This window comes from Gymnoscopelus microlampas (assembly GCF_963454915.1).
Source record: "Gymnoscopelus microlampas genome assembly, chromosome: 7".
In the NCBI taxonomy this organism is placed as follows: Eukaryota; Metazoa; Chordata; class Actinopteri; order Myctophiformes; family Myctophidae; genus Gymnoscopelus; species Gymnoscopelus microlampas.
In genome coordinates, this window is record NC_139944.1 from 58446942 (window position 1) to 58458185 (window position 11244).

Here is an 11244-nt window from a genome sequence, read left to right on the forward strand (position 1 = left end):
GCCACCCTTTTCACATTGGCCTGTTATAGCGCCACCAGCAGGTCTAATTTAGCAAACCACATTTTTGGAACAAAATGCCTCAAATCATGAATGCAGTGTCCATTGGCCTTTTATAGCGCCAACAGGAAGGAGGCCATAATAACCTACCTGACCTGGCGGAGACTTTTTCTAGTTTAACATGTTGTCCTCCTGGTCTGTAGGTGAGAGGATGGGATGCCTTCACAGGTCTAGACGGTATGGTGAAGAACCTCCTCACCTCGCTGAGGGCCGTGGCTGAGCTCCAGAACCCGGCCATACGGGCCCGACACTGGCATGAGCTGATGGCTGCTACAGGAGTCCGCTTCACCATGGACCAGGTTCTTACACATCCATCACTATGTTCTAACATCTATTCACTATGTTATAACATCTATTCACTATGTTATAACATCTATTCACCATGGACCAGGTTCTTACACATCCATCACTATGTTCTAACATCTATTCACTATGTTCTAACATCCATTCACTATGTTATAACATCTATTCACTATGTTATAACATCTATTCACTATGTTATAACATCTATTCACTATGTTATAACATCTATTCACTATGTTATAACATCTATTCACTATGTTATAACATCTATTCACTATGTTATAACATCTATTCACTATGTTATAACATCTATTCACTATGTTATAACATCTATTCACTATGTTATAACATCTATTCACTATGTTATAACATCTATTCACTATGTTATAACATCTATTCACTATGTTATAACATCTATTCACTATGTTATAACATCTATTCACTATGTTATAACATCCATTCACTATGTTATAACATCCATTCACTATGTTATAACATCTATTCACTATGTTATAACATCTATTCACTATGTTCTAACATCTATTCACTATGTTCTAACATCTATTCACTATGTTATAACATCTATTCACTATGTTCTAACATCTATTCACTATGTTCTAACATCTATTCACTATGTTATAACATCCATTCACTATGTTATAACATCTATTCACTATGTTATAACATCTATTCACTATGTTATAACATCTATTCACTATGTTATAACATCTATTCACTATGTTATAACATCTATTCACTATGTTATAACATCCATTCACTATGTTATAACATCTATTCACTATGTTATAACATCTATTCACTATGTTATAACATCTATTCACTATGTTCTAACATCTATTCACTATGTTATAACATCTATTCACTATGTTATAACATCTATTCACTATGTTATAACATCTATTCACTATGTTATAACATCTATTCACTATGTTATAACATCTATTCACTATGTTATAACATCCATTCACTATGTTATAACATCCATTCACTATGTTATAACATCCATTCACTATGTTATAACATCTATTCACTATGTTATAACATCTATTCACTATGTTATAACATCTATTCACTATGTTATAACATCTATTCACTATGTTATAACATCCATTCACTATGTTCTAACATCCATTCACTATGTTCTAACATCCATTCACTATGTTATAACATCCATTCACTATGTTATAACATCTATTCACTATGTTATAACATCTATTCACTATGTTCTAACATCTATTCACTATGTTATAACATCTATTCACTATGTTATAACATCTATTCACTATGTTATAACATCTATTCACTATGTTATAACATCTATTCACTATGTTATAACATCCATTCACTATGTTATAACATCTATTCACTATGTTATAACATCTATTCACTATGTTATAACATCTATTCACTATGTTATAACATCTATTCACTATGTTATAACATCTATTCACTATGTTATAACATCTATTCACTATGTTCTAACATCTATTCACTATGTTATAACATCCATTCAACATCCATTCACTATGTTATAACATCTATTCACTATGTTATAACATCTATTCACTATGTTCTAACATCCATTCACTATGTTATAACATCCATTCACTATGTTATAACATCCATTCACTATGTTCTAACATGAAGCCATTAGATTAAAGGTGTTGTTTATGAACAGGAAACCATTAGATTAAAGGTGTTGTTTATGAACAGGAAATCATTAGATTAAAGGTGTTGTTTCTGAACAGGATACCATTAGATTAAAGGTGTTGTTTATGAACAGGAAATCATTAGATTAAAGGTGGTGTTGTTTCTGAACAGGATACCATTAGATTAAAGGTGTTGTTTATGAACAGGAAATCATTAGATTAAAGGTGGTGTTGTTTCTGAACAGGATACCATTAGATTAAAGGTGTTGTTTATGAACAGGAAATCATTAGATTAAAGGTGGTGTTGTTTATGAACAGGATACCATTAGATTAAAGGTGTTGTTTATGAACAGGAAACCATTAGATTAAAGGTGTTGTTTATGAACAGGAAATCATTAGATTAAAGGTGGTGTTGTTTCTGAACAGGATACCATTAGATTAAAGGTGTTGTTTATGAACAGGAAATCATTAGATTAAAGGTGGTGTTGTTTCTGAACAGGATACCATTAGATTAAAGGTGTTGTTTATGAACAGGAAATCATTAGATTAAAGGTGGTGTTGTTTATGAACAGGATACCATTAGATTAAAGGTGTTGTTTATGAACAGGATACCATTAGATTAAAGGTGTTGTTTATGAACAGGATACCATTAGATTAAAGGTGTTGTTTCTGAACAGGAAACCATTAGATTAAAGGTGTTGTTTATGAACAGGATACCATTAGATTAAAGGTGTTATTTCTGAGCAGGAAACCATTAGATTAAAGGTGTTGTTTATGAACAGGATACCATTAGATTAAAGTTGTTGTTTCTGAACAGGAAACCATTAGATTAAAGGTGGTGTTGTTTATGAACAGGATACCACGCTGGCTGACCTGCTGCAGTTGAACCTGCACCACTTTGAGGACGAGGTGAGAGGCATCGTGGACAAGGCTGTTAAAGAGATGAGCATGGAGAGAGTCCTGTCTGAACTACACTCTACATGGACAGGTAGCTTAACTACTACACTCTACATGGACAGGTAGCTTAACTACTACACTCTACATGGACAGGTAGCTTAACTACTACACTCTACATGGACAGGTAGCTTAACTACTACACTCTACATGGACAGGTAGCTTAACAACTACACTCTACATGGACAGGTAGCTTAACTACTACACTCTACATGGACAGGTAGCTTAACTACTGCACTCTACATGGACAGGTAGCTTAACTACTACACTCTACATGGACATGTAGCTTAACTACTACACTCTACATGGACATGTAGCTTAACTACTACACTCTACATGGACAGGTAGCTTAACAACTGCACTCTACATGGACAGTTAGCTTAACTACTACACTCTACATGGACAGGTAGCTTAACTACTACACTCTACATGGACAGGTAGCTTAACTACTACACTCTACATGGACAGGTAGCTTAACTACACTCTACATGGACAGGTAGCTTAACTACTACACTCTACATGGACAGGTAGCTTAACTACTACACTCTACATGGACAGGTAGCTTAACTACTATACTCTACATGGACAGGTAGCTTAACTACTACACTCTACATGGACAGGTAGCTTAACTACTACACTCTACATGGACATGTAGCTTAACTACTACACTCTACATGGACAGGTAGCTTAACTACTACACTCTACATGGACAGGTAGCTTAACAACTACACTCTACATGGACAGGTAGCTTAACTACTACACTCTACATGGACAGGTAGCTTAACTACTACACTCTACATGGACATGTAGCTTAACAACTACACTCTACATGGACAGGTAGCTTAACTACTACACTCTACATGGACAGGTAGCTTAACTACTACACTCTACATGGACAGGTAGCTTAACTACTACACTCTACATGGACAGGTAGCTTAACTACTACACTCTACATGGACAGGTAGCTTAACTACACTCTACATGGACAGGTAGCTTAACTACTACACTCTACATGGACAGGTAGCTTAACTACTACACTCTACATGGACAGGTAGCTTAACTACTACACTCTACATGGACATGTAGCTTAACTACTACACTCTACATGGACAGGTAGCTTAACTACTACACTCTACATGGACAGGTAGCTTAACAACTGCACTCTACATGGACAGTTAGCTTAACTACTACACTCTACATGGACAGGTAGCTTAACTACTGCACTCTACATGGACAGGTAGCTTAACTACTACACTCTACATGGACAGGTAGCTTAACTACTACACTCTACATGGACAGGTAGCTTAACTACTACACTCTACATGGACATGTAGCTTAACTACTACACTCTACATGGACAGGTAGCTTAACAACTACACTCTACATGGACAGGTAGCTTAACTACACTCTACATGGACAGGTAGCTTAACTACTACACTCTACATGGACATTTAGCTTAACTACACTCTACATGGACAGGTAGCTTAACTACTACACTCTACATGGACAGGTAGCTTAACAACTACACTCTACATGGACAGGTAGCTTAACTACACTCTACATGGACATGTAGCTTAACAACTACACTCTACATGGACAGGTAGCTTAACTACTACACTCTACATGGACAGGTAGCTTAACTACTACACTCTACATGGACAGGTAGCTTAACTACACTGTACGGATATACAAGATTAACTACATTAACCTGCATAAACCCCTCCGCACAGGGTACTGTTTACTCCGGATTGTCAGTGAAAACCACTCAACCAAACTACAAATAAACCCAATAAATAACAACCTCGTCTTTTTGTCATTTATTTACTAAACACACTCATACAAATACAAACACACTTATACCTAAACTGTACAGTATTCTATGACCAGCCCGTGTACTCCACACACGAGGCTTTAGCATATAGCCTGGGTTAGCCAGCAAGCTAGCAGCAAGCAATGGCGTTGGTAATAATTGCAGTAGTATTGGCAGGTTATTTTACTGTAAGCACAGAAACACACACAAACACAATCATCAATAACAGAAAACGTTACAGACTGTCCGCACACAAATGAACATAATAAAAGTACTCTCCATCACAATTATACACTTTTATATACACTAGCGTCTCTGCTCACCAATGGATCGTCCGGCTTCTTAAACAGCAACAAACGCACTGAGGAACGGAAAGACGCGCCTGCGCATAAAGGACTGTTGACGTACTTCCAGAGTCCATTAAAATATGCCCTCCCAAAGGCGGCTTTAGATTGTTCTACGTCTAAAACCCAGCCGAAACATGCACACATTATTAAACAACAAATCACCTCCAAATCTCTTTATAATAACAAAATATTCTCCCGTCCCATAACCGCAAGAAAAGATTGTATACTTATAAAATAACGTAAAAGATGTAATAACCTCGACCAACCACTAGGGAGATCCATCCACTTACAAATAAACTATAAATCACCCCGACCTGTAAACAGGTGAAATATAATTCTAGAACTATATCAAAATAGCATGAAAATAGCATAAAACCTAACACCTCCCACTTGGGCTATAGGTTTACTAAACCGAAGAGGCCACACATAACTTCGTAAGTATTCAAACAATAAACACACATAAAGCCAACTGTAGTAAGGCACTCAAATAGAATAAACAGAAAAGAGATAGTTACTACACTTACAGGAGATCGGCACTACCGCCTTGCCCCTCACTGAGTGCTGGTTTACTTTCTAAATCACTCAGCCGCCTCACGGAATACCCACTAAGTCAAATGAAAACCAAATCCACACACAATTATCAAGTTCTTTTGGGTATTCTCATTGAGGACTTCCCAACCTATTGTTGGTCGTCAATCGGGATGAGAACCACTAGCCTCCGCATGTCTCTGTGATGTGAAGGAAGGTGGATGGCCACGACACCCCATCTTTTTTCCATCTGGGACCAGCTGATGGGCAGATTCAGACGAGTCTGCACTTTCACGTCGCGGATGACTCCCTGGCCATCGAAGATGGACTGCCCGAAGTCGACAGAAAGGGTAGGTGGAAATCAAAGCCCTGGGTACCTCCCATGGGTCCCACCCGCCCCAACAGCAACGAGTTGGGTGTAATAATGTCCACTGAGTCTTCCAGGACCTGAGTTCTGGCTCCGATCGGCCTCTCATTTGAGAGATTTGTAGGACCGCCGCCTCACGCTCCTTGACTGAGAGCACAGCCTCCCACTGCGCCTGAGAGCTGGTCCTGCCATGCTTCCAGACGTGCAGTATTCTGCGGACATAGCCCACGGCCCCACAGAGCACCGATAAGGTGCGGCTCCTCATCAGGTCCATCTGGCTCACGAGAACCGCTCCTCCCAACCTCTTCGTTCCATCGCCAGACGCCGCCTCTGGCCTCCCACCGTGACTAGACAGGGCCCTGGGCAGCTTGAGGCAGAGGTCACCTCTCTTCGGTACGGCCTCGACTCTCACGACCGCCTCCAGTCCGGGTGGGCATCCGAGGACGGGGCCCAGCACATCTGGACCCCCGAGCAGGACGCTGTTTGGGCTCACCTCCCTGCACTCCTGGCTGCTATTCACGACGTTCCACGCCGGCATGGTGACAGAGTGTGGGCTGGCATAGGTCTCCTCCCCGGTAGCCACCCTGACCGTCTCCTCTGCAGCCTCCGTCGCGCCCTCCAACGGCACTTTCCCCGCAGCCTCGTCTGCAGGATCAGCTATGCCCTCTGACACGACCTCCGCGTTGCAGGCAGCTGTAGTCGTAACCCTCACACTGCCTTGCTCTGGATAGTCCTGGGGAATCTTGACTCTTACGGTCTCCGATCTCATGGACCAGGCAAAATGAGTGTGCGCTGCTCTTTCCACATCCTCGCACAGATCAGGATGCGCCCCACTGACGGTCTTCCCCAGTGGGCCGTCCCATAGCACCAGATCGCCACACCTCCCCATCCATTTAGGGGCGAGACGACCCTCTCGGGCACTAATGAGCATCTCCACTTTGTGTGGACGCCTCAGATCCCCCGGCTGGACTTCATCTGGAAAGAACCCCTCCAAACGCTCAGAGTCCACTATATAGTTCACCTTGGCAATCTCGTCAAGTCCATAACATATCATGTCGTAACTGTGCAAAGTGCCTTTCTCCATTTCCACCTTGAGGCCCACAGAGTACCTCTTTGTTTTGACCTTGGTCTCCATCCCACCCACACCATGCACGACCAGCGTGACAGGCTCACCATCCAGCCCCAGTCTTTCTGCCGCCTGGTGGGTAACATAATTTGTGTCAGACGCAAGGTCAATCAAAGTACCCACCCAATCCCCCCGTTTAGTTGTGACATCAAGTAACATCAGGAGAACTGGGCCATCTTCTGGCCTCCCACTGTCCGCACACACCGTTGAGGACGCTTTGTTCGTTATGGCTTTGCGAACTACAGCCAACTGCTCTGGTGACAGGTTTGCCTTAGCAAACATGGCCTCTTGTTCCACCGTTGGGCCCCGGGAGTTCCTCTTACTCTCCCCGTTAGCACCCCCACTAGCAACACTCCCCTTTGCATTGTCCGTGGGCACAGTGTCACTAGAGGGTTGCGTTTTGAAGCACAGCATGTAGTGATGATCCGGTGGAGACTCGCCCCTTTTGCACTCCTCCTTTCTGCACAAAAAGTTTCTTATGCAAGACCCCTCATGTGGATCCAGGCACTTAAAGCACACTCTGGCTTCCTTTGCTTGCGCCCTCTTCTCAGTCACACTGCCCTTCCTAAAGGTCCTGCACCGATACAACTGCCCAGTATGACCGTTCTCTCCGCAAGCCACACAAGGGCCCTGCGATGAGCTGCCCTCTTCCCCGCTCACTGTTGCCCTGGTAACCGCACGCCGCTCCTGCGGTTTGTCTCCCGGCTTGCTGTGAGGCTTCGGCTCACCTGCCCTGGCATTGTCCGGTCGCCCAGCCTGCAACTGCTCCTGCCGCGTCAGGACCATCTTCTGGCCACGAAGAAAATATAAAAGGCCACTAAAGCGGTTCAATGCAGTGACCCTGTTCATCGGGTCGCATTGGAATACAAGCCACCGTGTTTGCAACTCGTGCGGTAACTTGCTTTCCAGCGCACGGACCACCAATGGACTGTTAATAGCCCCTGCACACTGCAAGTCAGTCAGGTCATCCAAAGCCCGTTCCACTTTTTGGATTAACTGTAATGTCTCTCTTGGCTGATTTCCCCGCACCACCGACATTTCCTGCAACTCCATGACGATGTCATCAGCGATGAGCGACACGTCCCCGTATCGATCATCCAAACTACGGAAAACGTCATTCGCATCACGGCAATAATCCAGCCCCAGTTCGTCTTTCACCGCTTTATCAAGACTGTCCAGCAAGTGAAATAACAGTAGTTCTGGTAAGCCCGATGGCTCCGCCAAGTTCTGCAGTTTAATCCAGTTGTCCCTCCAGCGGAAATAGTTCCTCCTTTCTCCATGGAACTTGGGTAGGCTAAGAGGAACCAGCTTCAACTTTGGCGCCGCCGCCCTCATCGTGGGGCCCTGTGGGCCTGGCATGGCACCGGGCACAGCGCTCGCCTGCCCCACTCCGCCGCTGCTCAACAAACCTCGCACCCGGGCAGCCTGCATCATGTTCGCGTCCCGCAGCGATGGCATTGGTGGCAGGCCTGGGGGATGAAACAGCGACACACCACCACCTAGCACATCGCCAGACTGGTGGTCCTGCCCCCCTGATGCCACACCAGTGACTGGTGGCAAGCTTGGGTTGGTCTTCTCTCCTTTAGCTTTCATGCCATCAACAAGAGAAAACGCAGTGAGGTCAAGGACCCCAGACTCAGGGTGTATCCCGGAAGCGTCCCCATGCGGTGTGTTACTTCCTCCAATAAACCCACGCACTTGCCGTTTTAATGTCTTAACGACCTCCTTTAATTCACGGTCATTGTCCTTGAAGCTCTCTCGCAATACACCCCCCTCATCCTTGGGGACAAAGGGGGCCCACTTGTCCGTTAGCTCCTCAAGTTCTGTGACAGCGGTCTCCAAACGCCTACACACGTCCTCGTATTGTTCTGGAGTTATCTCACTCTGTTCCAGACCTTTGGCTTTGTCTAACTCACTATTTAGCCGGGTTTTTAATTTATTAAACTGGTCTGTCACAGTGTCTCTCCATAATGTGGTTTTGAGTTGTTCCACTGTCTCTCTGAACCGTGTGCGACATTTCTCTCCTTTCTCCTTCACTTCGGCTACCTCCTTGCTGTAGTCAGTGTCTACATCCTCCTCCAAGGCGCCCAGGTAGTCATCTGTACTTCCCCACAATACATCATAACATGCCTTGAGCCCCCTCTGCTCGCTTTTTAGCTCATCCGCACTAAACGTGTCCAGAGAATCCTCAATCTTATTAGCTTTCTTTGAAAACTCTCTCTGTGCTGTAGCTCGCCTCTTTTTTAGGTCATCAAGTGTCGCCATTGTGACGCTCAGTGGACGAAATAGTCAGTGCAAACAACCTACACTACTTTTTTCCTGTGCTCACCTTGAGAAGAGACCCCCAGATCCAAAATGGCGTCAGTCTGCCTCAAAATGGCGTCTTGCAGTGCACACTCAAGGTATTTAGCTTTAGCTAGTAGCAGCACGTTAGCTTAGCACAATAGTTGCTGTCAATGGGGATTAGCGTTAGCGTAGCATCCGAGTCAATGTAAACAAGCAACAGAGTCAATGGGGATTAGCGTTAGCTTAGCACGTTAGCACTCCTGGTCCCGTTAGCTTAGCATTAGCGTCAATGTAAACAAGCTTAGCACGAAAACTCGTCGTCCCAGCTTAGCATCATAGTCAATGTAAACAAGTTTAGCATGGATGCATTCTTTCTTCAGTTTTCATGCACATTGTTCTTCAGACAGACACAGTTAATACTGGCAAACGGCTCTTTTAAGACCGTCTCCAGCTTATTGTTACATGCGACGTTAAGGTCACAAGCAACGTTATCACAATGCACAGATCTCAGGGGAAAGGACGTTGATAAACACGCCGTCGTCCTCGCGCGCGCGTCCTCCACTTGTCTCCTGCCGTCTGCAGCGGTGCCGTGATGTCGGCGACGTGTAGGTGCTGCGACGGATGGGCCTGTGCTTGCTTCTCCATGCGATGCAGGGACGGGCTTCATTCCTCGACCCAGTCAAACCACCGACTTCCACGGGGATGGCGGGGTGTCGATCGTGGCGCAGCTCGTACCCTCCTCTTCCTCACATGGCCAGCGCCATCTTTTTGGCGATAACAACGGACGTAGCCGTGCGTACCTCGCTGCACGGGCTGGTCAATTGCTAAACTTTGGCTTACACCGGGCCACTATGTAAAATAACTGTACGGATATACAAGATTAACTACATTAACCTGCATAAACCCCTCCGCACAGGGTACTGTTTACTCCGGATTGTCAGTGAAAACCACTCAACCAAACTACAAATAAACCCAATAAATAACAACCTCGTCTTTTTGTCATTTATTTACTAAACACACTCATACAAATACAAACACACTTATACCTAAACTGTACAGTATTCTATGACCAGCCCGTGTACTCCACACACGAGGCTTTAGCATATAGCCTGGGTTAGCCAGCAAGCTAGCAGCAAGCAATGGCGTTGGTAATAATTGCAGTAGTATTGGCAGGTTATTTTACTGTAAGCACAGAAACACACACAAACACAATCATCAATAACAGAAAACGTTACAGACTGTCCGCACACAAATGAACATAATAAAAGTACTCTCCATCACAATTATACACTTTTATATACACTAGCGTCTCTGCTCACCAATGGATCGTCCGGCTTCTTAAACAGCAACAAACGCACTGAGGAACGGAAAGACGCGCCTGCGCATAAAGGACTGTTGACGTACTTCCAGAGTCCATTAAAATATGCCCTCCCAAAGGCGGCTTTAGATTGTTCTACGTCTAAAACCCAGCCGAAACATGCACACATTATTAAACAACAAATCACCTCCAAATCTCTTTATAATAACAAAATATTCTCCCGTCCCATAACCGCAAGAAAAGATTGTATACTTATAAAATAACGTAAAAGATGTAATAACCTCGACCAACCACTAGGGAGATCCATCCACTTACAAATAAACTATAAATCACCCCGACCTGTAAACAGGTGAAATATAATTCTAGAACTATATCAAAATAGCATGAAAATAGCATAAAACCTAACATACACTCTACATGGACAGGTAGCTTAACTACACTCTACATGGACAGGTAGCTTAACTGCACTCTACATGGA

General features: G+C 43.8%; 1 protein-coding gene across 1 annotated transcript in view; it reads left to right on the forward strand.

Moving 5' to 3' along the window:
* Positions 1-11244, forward strand: part of dnah9 (dynein, axonemal, heavy chain 9) — a gene marked incomplete at both ends in the record, with an annotated part of 202183 nt that overhangs the window by 56298 nt on the left and 134641 nt on the right. The window contains 2 exons of the mRNA XM_084061956.1: positions 201-356; positions 2886-3018. Coding sequence (XP_083918082.1) covers positions 201-356; positions 2886-3018 — 289 coding nt within the window. The remainder of the gene's footprint in view (positions 1-200; positions 357-2885; positions 3019-11244) is intronic.